This window comes from Episyrphus balteatus, chromosome 4 (genome assembly GCF_945859705.1).
Source record: "Episyrphus balteatus chromosome 4, idEpiBalt1.1, whole genome shotgun sequence".
Taxonomy (NCBI): Eukaryota; Metazoa; Arthropoda; class Insecta; order Diptera; family Syrphidae; genus Episyrphus; species Episyrphus balteatus.
In genome coordinates, this window is record NC_079137.1 from 56303623 (window position 1) to 56318591 (window position 14969).

General features: G+C 29.9%; 1 protein-coding gene across 2 annotated transcripts in view; it reads right to left on the bottom strand.

The window, feature by feature from the left end:
• Positions 1-841: 841 nt before the first annotated feature.
• LOC129918521 (knirps-related protein) overlaps positions 842-14969 on the bottom strand; it is a 62326-nt gene continuing 48198 nt past the window's right edge. For both annotated transcript variants that reach the window (XM_055999114.1, XM_055999115.1), the window contains 2 exons: positions 14313-14390; positions 842-2810 (listed from right to left, as the gene is read on the bottom strand). In XM_055999114.1, the coding sequence (XP_055855089.1) occupies positions 1230-2810; positions 14313-14390 (1659 nt within the window). In that variant the 3' untranslated portion in view covers positions 842-1229. The remainder of the gene's footprint in view (positions 2811-14312; positions 14391-14969) is intronic.

Sequence of the window (14969 nt, forward strand, 5' to 3'; positions counted from 1 at the left end):
ATAAATTTTCTTCAAGGAGTAAAAATGTCTTCATTTGTAGAATAAAAAGTCTTCATGAAGTAAACTGGCTTTAAGGAGGAAAAATGTCTACATTTTTAGTTTAAAAAGTCTTCATGTCTGCGATTGTAAAATAAAATGTCTTCATTAAAAAAAAAAAACTGTTTCGAAAAATATTTTTTTTTTTTATTTTCCTTAAATATTCAACTAACAATTTTTTGTAATATCATAGACTTACTGGCTATTAAAAATAATAAAAAAGAATTTGCTAAATTTTTTGTTTTTTTTTTGTTTGACTATAATATCAATATAAAATTTATATAAAAATACTAGATATTTATTTACAATTTTTAAATTTTTAATAAAAGATATACGCAATACACTTTATTTTTGTATATAAATAATAAAATACTTGGCTCATTTAACTGTGTTTATTTTTTTTTCTTCTCTATTAATTTAAACTTAAAATTATTATATACTTGTAACAATTGTTTTTTTTTTTTAATTTAATTTTTAATAAGAATAAATAAATAAGATACTTAATTTTCAAAAACAACAAAAATCCATTAAAAAGATTTTAGCACGCACATCACATCACAATTTTGTTTAAGTATATTTAATTTTGTTTGTTTTACTAAATTATAAACTTAAAATTAAAACAATTATTCATATTTATTTTATATATAATTTTTTGTTATTAAACTAAATTGTATATAAATAACAACAAAATTAAAAAAAATTCTATTTATAAGAAAAATATCAAACGGCAATTTTCTTTTTTTATTTTATTTTTTTTTTAAATTTTATTACTTAAATATAAAAATAAAAAAATAATGCCATCGTGGAATATATCAAAACAAAATGCATAGGTAATTTGTATATTTTTAACAGTTTTCGCTTTCGATAGAAAATTAAGACGCTATTTATCAAATTCTTCAAAAATAATTTTGCACTGATACTTAGTCCCAGGGAAATGTTCCTTCTTTCACACTTAAATTAAATAGTAGGAATGATTTTTGAGTATTTTTGTATAGAAGGGAAGCCATTTTAAGTAAAACAATCAAAATTTTGAAAAACAGTCAAACCTGGTTAAATGAAATGTTGGTTCATAAAACAATTTTCTTTTTACTTGGTAATGTGACTTTTTCTAAGAAATTGTTCATTAATATCTCTTTTCTTCAACTTTTATTAGTGATATCATATTTCCCTATTATCAAGAATAAAAAACATATTCAAACCCTTGTTGTCAGATCTAACGGTGTCGTTGTAATATGCATTTTTATCCGTTTTATACTATGATGATCGAATTCGCACGAACCTTCATCGTCACTATTATTATTACTGGCCTTATTATTACTAAATGGTGTACTCTTTTTAATTGTTGTTGTAATTGTAGTTCTTGTCTCATCATCATCGCCCTCCCCCAAACCACTTCTACCATCACTTTCCGCCCCAGATAACCGTCGATTGTCATCAATCGAACCATCAATACTGCTCTTACTACTCATCGAACTGCTTCCAGTTTTCATACTCAAATCAATTGGATTATCCTGATGATCAGTGGTCGCGGCGGTAACTGTGGTAACTCCTGTCTGAATAGTTGGTGATCTTGGAGGTGTCATAGAAACCACTAGATTCTCACTGCAATCAGTTGCAGCATCATTGATGTCGTCATCTTCATCACAATGCTCCTCGATTTCGGCATCAATGTCGTCATCGGTGGAACTTTTATTGCCACACATCACCCCGCTGTCAGAATTCGGTGTGATTGTTGCATGCGTCACAGTCGTCGTTGAGTTGGTGGTGGATGTATTGCATGTTGAAGATAACTGCTGTCGCTGTGACTTCAACATGGCATCCAAGTAGAACCTCTTTGTCAGCTCTTCAGCTGCTGATTTACTGCCGTTGTTGCCACCAATGTGATTATTGTTGTTGTTATTAAGGAAGAGTGAAGGACTTCCCCGATCACTGATTGTATCCTTTTCCACACTTTTCGTCGGTGTATATCGATTATTCGTGCTACTGCTGCCACTTGTCGAAAGTGGCGAAGTGGCATTGCTAAAGAGGTGATGCTGCTGTTGCTCCAGCGCCGACGACGCTGAAGACGGCTTCAACAATCCTTGATGATGCTGATAGAGAGCAGGATGATATCCAGGAAATAGCAAATGGGATGGCGGGAGAAAGGCTGGCGGCGGCATAACTGGCATCGAACCCAAGCCTGGGAACGGCAGTGGCAGGAACAAGTCTTTACTCAAATGCGGTGGCATGTCCATTGGGGATTTTCCCAGCCGCAACAGCGTATTACTCCGCACATTCACATCCACCGAACTGTCTGAATTATGACTATCCGGCGAACTGACCGAAGGTGACTGTGCAGCAGCAAGATGCTTACCGTAATCTTCTGTTAAGCCCAGCATCATGAGTTCCTCTTTTGTACGTGGCGGATAGAGACCAGGTGGATACGCACCCGGATGACCTAGCATGCTGAGTGATGTGGCTGCCGATGGTTGGTGCTGGTTGACGGAGCCCGGTGCAGCGCCCTTTTGATTATTATTGTGACTATTGTGGTGGGCGGCGGCGGCGGCAGCAGCGGCCGCCGCTTGTTGTTGTTGCTCCTGTAGGAGGCAATGGATTTTGAACCAATTGGAGCGACGACCGTAGCGTGAGCCGCTCTTTGACATGCCAACCATGAGACATTTCCGCAGGCGGCACGCCTTGCATGCTGTCCGATTTTTCTTGTTAATGATGCATTCGCCGTTATTTTTGCACTCGGAGATGGATGACAAATTGTTGTAGGAGCGGCCAAAAAACGACTGTGAAATATAGAAAGAGAAAATTGAAATTATAGTTTGGATCGACATTAGGGTGGTGGTTTGGTTGAGTGAAGTGAAACGGATTGGTTTGGTGTGAGTTAGACGTCAGCAATTAAAAATGTTGTTGTATTGAAAGTAAAAACTTAATTGAACTGATAAAGACTTAAATGGGTTAAGTGTTGGGGAAGGATTTTGATTGTGTGAGTGTGAAGGGAAGGGGGAATGGAGTATTTTTGTGTGATTTTGATTGATTGAAACATGGTTTGGCATTTATTTTGCTCGTCGATAATTACAAACACGTTTTTTTTGTTTTATTTATTTTTTTTTTAATTTCATTTTCAATGCTAGCATTATTTATCTTGTTTTTATTGTTTTTTTTTTTTTTTTTAATTTTTGATTTGATTGACGATGACATTTTAAGTTGAAAGATTTGCATTGTTTTTAAATTAGTTCTACAAGTTATAGATGGTATAATTTTTGAATAATAACATTTAAGTATTGAGAGTATTCAGACAGCAAATAAATTATTTTATAAAACGATTTAGAAGGCAGCAAAAGATGTTAATTGGAAATATTTTAGACAGAGCAGATTTTAATGATTTTTCGATCAATTTTTTTTTTGTGCTGATGGGAATTTTTTTAGGTTCTTAATTTATCAACAAGTTAATTTATTTATGAACAAAATTTGATATGACATCATCTGGTTTAAAGAATGGATTTTAAACTGATTTGAAATTTCAAACATAAAGGTAGTTATCGTTCCTTATTCTGTATTAAAATTTCTAACTCTTTAAATTTTTTGAAGAGTTATTCTTCTTCTATGATTGGATGGCCTTCGAATCATTTAATCCCAAATGTTTAATGCAATTGATAAACATCGGCCTAAATCGATGGATAGAATTTTTATTTGATTTTTTTTAAATTTATTATTTGATTGGCAAACAAAAAAAGAACTATGCACAACGAAAGCATTTAAAATCAATTTTTTTGTTTTTTTTTTTCAAACAAAACCTATTAAAACAAAAAAAGTTTTAAAAATTGTTTGAACGGTTTTTAAAAATATTTGTAATTTTTATACCTGCTCCTTAAAAGTGTCCTTTTAATTTCTTTATTTTTGGAGCCAAAATTTTAAACTATTTAAAAAGAGACATATCAAAGAAACCATACACTTAACAAAAAAATAGAAATTACTATTTATTATGTTTAATGCGTTGTTTTTTAATCAAATTTTATGTCTGATTATCATGATAGGATTAAAGTCTTAACATTTGCGATGAAAATAAAACGGAACGAATTAGTATAATTTGTGAATAAATAATTTTAGATTTCTTCTTTGTTCAGGTTAAATAATTCCGGTAGCAAAATCATTAGGTATATGTACATAAATAATATTGTTTAGCTTATATTATCCTTTCAATAAATATTTTTGTTTTCCCTCAATTTGGTTATTTTAGACTAATTTTCTCATTAATTATAAAATTCATTAAGAAAAAATCACTTTGTGACCAAAACAAAATTTTAGCATATTGATAAAAATTCCTAAATGTTATGATACTAATTAAGAACACCCGGATGCAAACTTTTAAGTATAATTTTTGCAAAATATTTTCATATTAAATAATATTTTTTATTGTTTGTTTATTTGTTTTTTTTTTTTTTTTTGATAAAAAAATATATTTACAAACCAAATTTTTAAGCCTTAACTCAGTATTTTGAGATATTAAAAATATTTTTTTTTGAACCTAACCTTGCCAAAGGTTTGCAAAAAAATGGTAACACCAATCGGTTTTCAATGTACAGTAGCTAGCAAAAAAAAAATGCAAACAATAAAAACATTTGCATTTTTTGCTCGTCTAAAAACGCATATTTAGGTAGGTTTTTGACCAAATAATAGTTTTGGAGTAAAATATTCCTCAAATTGACTTTCAATATGCCAAATTTGGTAACTTAGGTCTCGTTCAAAACTCTACCTCTTTCGTTTGCATTTTTTTTTTGCTCGCTACTGTAGCTATTATTTTATATAGTAATGTAGGTCAAACGCTAGTTTTTTCGGCTAAAAGGAGGATAAGCGAGTTTATATAAAAACATAAATATACAACCTTTTTCTTTGTCAATTTTGGTTTCCATTATCTCTTGTGGGATATCTTAAGCTTGTCAACAGTTTAACACATTTTAAGACACCTTTACTTAACTAGTCAGCTTGGAGACAACGATCTTGTGAAAAGTAGGCGAGGATAGTTTAGCCACAGATAAAAATTTAAATAAAAACTTTTTGACGAAAACCTTGAATTTGATTGTTTTACGAAACCAACAATACTCCTAAAGACCAATTTATATTGTTTTTGATTTATCGATATGGACAAAACCTTTTGACACTGATTACATCTCATTTGCACTGCACAATATGATTTCAGTACTTCCACAAGTATCAATCCCACGGCAAGTACTTGAACCGCTTTGCTGTCAAGTCTTTTGTTTAAAGTCTTATTTCATCATTTCAATCGAATCTTCGAACTTTCGTATTAATTGAATCTTGATTACTCTAGCTTGCATCACATTCCAAAATAAATACAATCCAAGATACATCAATCAATTCATAGAAAAAAAATATCAAGAACTTGACTTAGTGCATCAATCGAATATAACTTTGAAAAAAAAAGCGCACAGATGTTCTAAGTTGATCTTTGCTTTGTTTCTGATAAGGCAAATAAATTGTTCATACCAAAATGAATCTCTTGCGAAGACAAAAAACCAACACAAAAAAATTACAACAACCTTCCAAAGGTATAACAATATAACACTTTTCCAACAATACAACAACTCTTCTAAGGTTAATTGGGCATCAAGATTACTGGGTCGGAAATGCAGAGCTGTTACTCTTTGCGCTGCAGTGAAGAGTTTTTGTTTTTACGCCCCCAAAAATAGTTTTTCACCTTTTATAACGCGCTACAATATTTTTTTATTTTTTTTCATTATTGTTTCGCATTGCACAGCTTTGGCATTGCGATTTGTTGCAAAGATTGCTATCTTGCGAGAGTGCGCGATTCTATTGGAATTTATTGCGCATATTTTTCTTAAGTAGGTTGTAAGTTAAATTTTAAAATAGTTAAATGTTTGTTTTGTTTGTTTGAATGAATATTATGTATCTATACTCTTTTGGGTCTCTCTCTGTCTGGTTGGGTGTTCTTCGATGGGACGACTATTTTTTGTGGTAAGAATGGCAGCGGCATGAATGAATGAATGATGTTATGGGATTAATTTTTTTGATTAAAGCTTTAGATTAGTTCGACAAATTGCATGATATTTAATCAATTTACATGCGATTTAGTTAAAAAATAATGGTTAATGATTGTTTATCCAAGTGGGTATAAGCTATTGGTACCTATTGAATAATGGGTTTTTAAGTGATAGGATCAGCGTGTTTTGAGGAGTTGATAGTCGGTAAAAATTATTGTTATAGTTCCCATCAAATGATGTGGAGAATCAAGACATTGTTTCATATAGTTTGTCACTGAAATGTCGATTAGCTGTTAAGAGGGGGTGTTCCGTCACATAAACGACTCAACGCGTTGCAACGTTTATAAATTGGTGGATAACTTTCGCATTTGTAAAGATAATCGAATGAAATAAATTTTATTAATTCAATATAAGTTCAAGTGACCTCAACTCCAAAAATTTATAAAGCGTTTCACTTCAACTTATATTGAATTATATTCAATAGAGCTGTAGCAAATCGTATGTATTCGTTACTAAAATGCGGGTATTCACTTCAGTAACGAGTAACGGAACGTTACTTTCTAAACAGTATCGTTACTCGTATGTTTCGTTACTGGGTACTGAAGTAACGAAACATACGAAACGTAAGAGATACGAAACATACGAGTAACGACGCGATTCCAGTTTCTAAACTAAATCCGATGTAAGAGATACGAAATAAAGTGATACACTCAATTTGTCGCATTTCGCATCTCGTGTCGGTATCGTAACCATAGTCAGAATGCTAACTGCAGATAATTATCTGGAGTTTACTTTTGTCTCGATTAAAACAGTAGTGCCAAGGTTCAATAATCATTGTGTTATCGATAATTTATACAGAAATATCAAAAGAGACGTTTTCGTATTTTCTCTATTTGGCCAAAATATGTAACAACGCAACCAATCTGTTTATGGCCTTGGTGTTAATGGTATTGATATTTAGCTTAAGAATGTACAAAAGTTTTTTGGTTTTTCAAAAAAATTAGTTTATTTTCGGTGCAAAATTTTCAACACAAAATAAAGCAGAGAAAACGAGGTTTGAAAATCACTCTCAATAGAAAAAAAAATGAAAAATTGTTCGACATGGTTGTATTGAAGTGTTAATATTTCGAGATCCGCGCGTTGTCCTTTTGAAATAAAGGTCTATAAAGAATTGTGATAAGATTACTGAACGAATATAAACAAAAAATTACCAAAGTTTTGTCTAAAAATTTGGAAAAAAATCAAAAAAGTTTCCACGTTTGATTAAAAAAAAACGAAAAAAATTCAATATAGCTACCTTTAAACTCTTATTTCATGAGAATGCCGCAACTAATTTTAATGTTTATAACCTTAAAATGTAGCTTAGATTATAGAAATTGTTTTTGGTTTAAAAAAAAAAAAAAAATTTGTACACCCTTATACCAATGTACGAAACATACTTAAAATACCAAACATACGAAACGTATCAAATACATGAAATATACGAAATGTACGAAACACACGAAGCATGCGAAAGTAACGAAAGTAACGAAACATGCGAAACACACGAAACATACGAAAGTAACGAGTAACGATATTATTGATGCGGGTACTAGTATCAAAAGTAACGTATACATGCGGGTACTCATATTCAATCACTCCACTTAAAATAAAAATAATTGTAATAATTTTGTATTATTTTTGTTATTTTTTTTCTTCGTTAAATTTTATTATTTAGTTAATAAACAAGGCTCAAAATATTTGATCTTATAATTTCTAAATTTGTGCAACTGGAATTTTTTTTGTGTTTGTTTTATACTCAGACTACAAATTTTATTTTTCATAATGCTATTTTGGATTGAAATTGAATCAATCTAAGGTGTAAAGCTATTTTGAAAAACTAAAACTTTGGTTTTTATAATGGGACTTGCGGACAGAGGAAACTTCAGGACTTTTCAAAGATTTTAAAGCATCCTAACACCCAGCTGTATACCAAAAATCAGCCTGTTACACATTTTTTCCTTGAAAAAATCTATTTTTCCTGGGCTATAAATAATAAAATTATTAAATAAAAAAAAGTGCTTACCTAATAATAACACTGGTTTACAAGGGTTTTGTTGCCAAAACAAAAATATACTTTTCTGAAGGTTTTTGGTGTGCTGAACTCGAATCCGAAGTCAGAAACAACCAATCAGCTCCCGTTTTTGAGATATTACCGTTAGAAAATGCAAAAATACGTTTTTTTGAATTCTTCGGACCTTCTTCTTTTGTATAAAGAAAATTGTTTGAGCATATATAGTAACGGTTTCTATAAGAACTGTTTTCCATCTTTCGACACCTGTTTAAATCTTTTCAATATCTTTTATATTGCCCGAGATATCTCAAACAGAAGTAAGTGGGTTTGGCTTCATATAACATATAGAAGATAATGACGTTATAAAATTTATAAAAATACCAAATAACTTAGGATATCTCCGGCAGTAAAAAAGATATAGTAAAGATTTAAACAGATTTAAAAAGGTGGTAAATAGTACTTACTAAATATGCTCAAAAAATTTTCCTTATAAAAAAGAATAAGGTCCAAAGTACTGCATTTTCTAACGGTAATATTTCAAAAACGGGAGCTGATTAATTTTTTTTTACTTCAGATTCGAGTTCAGCACACCGAAAACCTTCAGAAAAGTATATTTTTGTTTCGGCAACAAAAAAAAAGTTTAATTTTGTTAACCAGTGTAATTAAAAGCAAGTGTTTCAAGGTGGTTAATTTTAAAATACACGCTTTTGACATATAAAGGGTTAAATACACTTTTATAAAAATATGTTTAATGTTTTAAAATGTTTATTTAAATTTTTTGCATTGACAGAAAAAAAATGTCTGTTCAGATTTAATTTCTAAAAATTATTTAAAGAAAATTGATAATAATAAAATCATTAACATTTTTGGGAGTTAACACAAGTTTTTTTAAAAATTATGTTTTAAAAATTAATTTTTTTGAAAACAACAAATGGAGATATTTGAAGAAAACAACCCCCCAGAAGATGTAAAAACCGTTCTACTCGAGAACGAAGCCAACAGGAGAAAATTGCTTCAATTGCCAGAATACAACAAATAAAAGCTGACTTTAAACTAAAGCAAGATTTTCAACCTGATTTCGCTACTTTTGAAATAAAGACATAATTAGCATCAGGAAAAAAGATAAGATAAGATAATAAGATAAAAAAAGATTGTCTTAAAGATGACCTCTATCAATCTCACTGAAAAAATCTATGGAACTTTTTACAACTTGGTCCTTCGGAGGCAAACAGGGTGCCTCATAGGTTTACAAAAATGTTCGGTATTTATTTTTTTTCATGATCTATTAATGACAAAACTAACCTTAAATAAAAATTAGACCGGAAGCAAAAGAATGGACGCAAGTGTTCACTTGACCTTGAAATATGTGATATAAAATCTAATCTTTTTTATATACCTACAAAGGTTGAAAATAAGTGTGATGTTTTTATCTTTTTCGAATTCGTCTAACTGCATTTTAATGATTCTGTAACATAACACTAAAATTGACCAGCCCACCCATCTTCCATAAAAAAAACTTCCTTTCATCTTCTCATCAGCATCAAATCAGCTTCATCACTATCATGACCAAATATTGAAGAAAAGAAAAACTGCTCAGATCAGACCAAAGTAATTAACATAATAATTCGAGTATGAAAAGTTAAAAACAAAAAAAAAAAAAAAATTTCATTCATCAAAGCCCTGATTCCATGGATCACCAAATGCTTGGTCGATCTCGATCTTAACATCGGACGAAGTCAAATACGAAGACGGGGGTGGTCGATGAATCAGTGCGGATGGCCAAAGAAATCTTGTTTTTTTGTTTAAGCTGGAGCTATCCACGTTTTGTTAAAAGTCATTAACTTCGTGCTTTTTGGCGAACTTGTGGAATTACACAATTTCTTTTTTTTTTCTCTTTTATTTTTGTTGTTGTTTTTTACTTTGGTGTGGTTTTATTGTTATCCAAAAGAAGTTTGTTAAATCTTCTTGTTTTTTTTTTTTGTCTTATTTCTCCTTAAATAACTTTTGAGGTCAATTTGCAACAAGTATAACCTCAGCAAAAGCGGCATGATGGCTGCGCTGCTGCTGCAAGGTAGATATATCCGAATAGAACGCAAAACAAAACGTACCAAAAAGCCACGGACAAATTGGTCTGCTTGGGCGAAGACGTTTGAAAAATGATTATGGGCTACTGTGCGAACAGGCAGCAGCCAACAGCCTCCCGCCTTCGATGTTAACCGCACCGATCTCGTAACGTTTTGTTGTTATGTTGAAGATGCTACAAACAGAAGTCCCCCCTTCAAGTGCGGGGTCTCTTCTGTTTAGAGTGAAGGTGGTTCAAATAAAAAAATAAGTAACAAAAAAATGAAGAAGCAGCACAGTAAACAATGAAAAATAAAAACAAAAAAAAAAAAAAAAAAACGTGCATTGATGATACAACATTTAACCGAACATATCTAAGAATCTATTGGGTTGAAGGCCGTTCTTGTGGATTTGAAAGACTAACAAAAAAATACAAAATAAAATGCATTTATGGACAATGAAAAGCGACAGCACACTAAGACAGGCCGATGAAACACGGATTGAGGGCCGGTCGCGGTCGTCGTCAGTCAGGTCTTAAACAAAATGAGCAACAAACTACGCAAAACGGTGGATAAACAAAAGCCAAAACAAGTAACAAACATTAGTAATGGCTTTTGTAAGAATTATTATGCAATTTGGCCGCTCAAAACTAGGCCGATTCTTTTGTCGGTTTTCAAAGCTTCTATTTTTATGTGTATACTCTGTTATACCCTATACCCAGAGCACAGAGAGCTATTAGAACGTGCATTTGGGCAAAGAAACTGATGATTAGTGCGGTGCTATGGTGTTCTCTGCGGTTGGTGGGCGGTAATTTTCTTTAACAGAGGTTAAATCGAAGGCGGTGAACCACCGCACCGCACCGAGCGTTATAATGGCCATCGCAGAGACGGAGAGAGATGATGGAAGGTAATTGAAATAGAATTGTGTAATGGTTAATGCATTAAGCGTTTTTGACAAATTACTTGCAATTGTTATTGTTGAACAACATCATTAGCGCTCCAGGGGGGTACAATATTCGTTTTGTGTTCTTTATGTGAGCAAAAAAAAAAAAAAAAAATTTAGAACACTCTATGAGGTCTTACAGAGAGGCCATAAAGAATAAGATGAAAAAGGTTTTGTTCTGCTATTGAATATGGATTTGGTTGTTATAATTAAGAGTTAAGACATCTGATGTGTATGATGAATTGATTTTGTAAGAAGTCAAACCATTTCAGTAGAAGTTTAGTGTTTGGCTACTTTAGTTAATTTTTTTTCAAGTAATTGATGTTTGTAGGGCAACGATTAAGAACACATTAGACAAAATTTGAAAACACTTATTTTTTTTTAATCCAACATAGTTTTCTTTGATGTATTGCGCTATAAGAACTTTTGTATTTTGATTAACTTAAGTTTTATTTTTAATATCATAAAATTCTTATCATCTTATTTTTTTAATATTAAGAAATTGTAGAAAAAGTGATTTAGGAAAAAAAGTGGATTTAAGAAAAAAATAAAAAATATTTTTTTTTCGATTTTTTCAGAAAAAAATCAAGGTTAACCTCTTCCAAAAAAAAAAATACGTTTTAAATTTTTTTCTCCAAATCCATCAAGTGACACATCAAATGAAAGGTATATTTAAGCTTTATTCATAGTTGAAAACCAGAAGTTTTTTTGACAAATGGTTGCTGAGTTATTTAAATCCAAATATGTATTTTTGCTGCGATATAAGTACTATAATTATATCAAATTATGCAGTCGTACGAACAAAAAAAAAATTGAGATAGCAATTAGCCATGGCATTACAATGAAATGAGAATGTCAAAAAAATGGGTTCCGTTTTTTTAAACACATTTTTTTCTAAAATCATTATTAACGCTTTTAAAAAAAGTTTTCTCTCAAACCATAATTCGATTTCATCAAATTTGTTCATACAAAAGCATTTATGCACCCTTTTTTAATATAAGCCAAATATAAAATTTGGAAAAAATAGTTTTGAATTTTTTTTTTTGAAAAATCGAATTTTAATTTTTTTTTAAATTTTTTTTTATGGGTTTTAGATAATAATTAATAGTTTTTACAAAAGCAAATAATGATTTTTATTATTTTTTTTTTCAAAGCATTTAGAAATTTTTGAAGAATATGTTGAAGAATAAAGTTGTTTTGGTTTAAAAAAAATGTATGGACATCAAATTTTCTACCTCTATGGTTTTGAACCTTATAAAAAAATTGTTTTTTTTTTTTTTTTTAATGCCTTTAAAAGTCATTCGTGAAAACGGAAATTGTATATGTAACATTAATTTTAATATTACTGAATAAAGTAGCTACTATCTATGTATCCTTTAAAAATTTCAATTTTTTTTTTTTAAATGCATTTTATAAAAGAAATTCGACTGTATAAATTTTTTTCTAGCTCAATTTCTTCAAAGAGCAAGTTTTTTTATTTGATGATTTGATGATTTATGTTTTTTTTATGTTCATAAACATCATTTTTATATAAGTCTTAAAAATTTTAGCAATTTGTATTTTAAGAGAAAGTTTGTGTGACCCAGTTCAGTCGCGCATTTTATTTAATAAAATAATAACTATCCTGTACTTAAAGAAATTACAGCATGGCCGTACTTTGAATTAGTTTTGCATTCCGAAATCATACCTATTTAATTTTATTTTTCTAAATTCTATCGTCAAAAATTTAAAATTTCTCAGGAATGTTGTTATGTCTGTACGAATTATAAAAATTATTAAATGGTGCTTTAATTCAATATTCAAACAATTTAAAAAATTGTTTTTTAGTAATTTTAAATATATAAACCTTATAATTTGTTGTGAGTTAAAAATAAAATTATTCTTTCACAAAGTTTAAAAACAAAATTTTTACATTAAAAATCTAAGCTTTTTTCCCATGTAATTTGTATCAATAGTCCCATATACTTATACTTGTTGAGTTAGTTTTTTTTTTACAAAAATGCTCTTAAATTTTTTTTCATGGTTCATGGTTTTCCTTCCAAACGAATTCGTTGATCTTAACTAGTTTTTCTGTTTAAATTTTTACAAAGTTCTTATATTCATCAATGAATATATGCAGGTGAAATAATAATTTGTTTATGTTAAAAGGACATAGTCGAATTAACATTGTTTGTATGTTGACAATTTTAACATTTCAATTGACATTATTAGATTTAAAGTTGACCATTTTAACAAGTAAAGCGGTTTTGTTCGCTGATATTACAAAAATATAAAAAAAATCAGTTAAATACTGGTTAACAAAGAGCAGTCTGTTCTAATATTTAGACAGAAATTGTCATATTTTTGGGTTAAAATGGAAACGGATCACTATGGTGTATGTGTAACATTTTTTTAAAGTGAAATAAATCATGAAATCTGTTCAAAGGTCAAAGCTCTCGGTCTAATAAGCTCCTTAATAAAATTTTTAATTGTTGCTTGTCGAATTTTTAAATCTATTTTATTGATAGCTTATTTTGAGACAAAAATTGATATTAAAATACATACAAACAAAATTTGAGGAAAAGAGGAAATTTTATTTAAAATAATAACACTGGTCAACAAGGTTTTTGTTACAGACACAAAGATATACTTTTCTATAGGTTTTTTGTATGCTGAGTTCGAATCCGATGCAAAAAAAATTCTATCACCTTTTTGAGACACAAGTGATTGGTAAAGAATTTTTCGAAATTTGCTATTAAAAGCAAATAAACATGATATATTTATAACAAACACGTTGATTTCAACTTAAGATTTCTCGAAGAAGAAAAGAGATATTTAAAAGATTTGAACGGATTTAGAAAGATAAAATTTTGTTCTTTTAGAAACCATTACAATTTATTTTAAATAAAATAACTAAACGCTAAAAAAAACCTCAAAAACTGGTAAAAAGGGCATTTTCGATTTTCTAACGGGATTATATCAAAAACTTGATGTAAAAAACCTATATAAAGTATACCTTGGTTTCTGTAACATAAAAAAAAGCTTAATTTTGTTGACCAGTGTAATTTGTGAATTATTTTCTAATTCTGACCGAATTATTTTATTTTTTCTAGGTTGAAATAGATTATAGAATTTTCATTTAAATCAAAACTTTGAACCATTATGAAAATAATATGAGATGGGCAATAGTTACATATATATCAGAAATAATAAATAATAATTTTTCTCACCTTACAACCTTCACAAGTGAAAGCACCAAAATGGAAACCAGCAGCAGGTTCTCCACAAACTTTACACGTTTGATTCATCTGTAATAAAAAAAAAAAAAGAAAAAAAAGTAAGAAAACATAAAATAAACAATTTAGGTAGGTACTAATATTTTATTAGAAACACACTACAAAAAAATATCATATTCCCAAGAATATTATCTGATAATAATTAACAAGTTCAAGCAAAAAATTAACAACGACACCAAACACAACATTTACTACGACAGCTCAATAAATTTAACCTCAAAAAATATTAAACGAACCAATTTTAAGATAAGATCCTTTAGCCAACAACATAGAAGAAGCCTCGCTTCTCTCTCAAGCTGCAAGTTCTTCGTCTCTTAACCAAACAAAATGAAACATTATTTTATAATTTCTATATGTATTAATCGCTTATGGTAAATCGATCCACAAGACCAATGATTCAGCACATACAAACTCACGCTCCTGGTGGACGTGCTATATAGCGCCTGAAGAGGACATCATCATCCCGTGAGAAATTGGTCTCAAAGATTTATTTGTTTAGTGGAAATTTATTAAAATGTTTCATTTATGGTTGATAAATTTGCAACAACACCTCTCACACATTTTAAACCGCATGTTGACAGGGAATTGAAG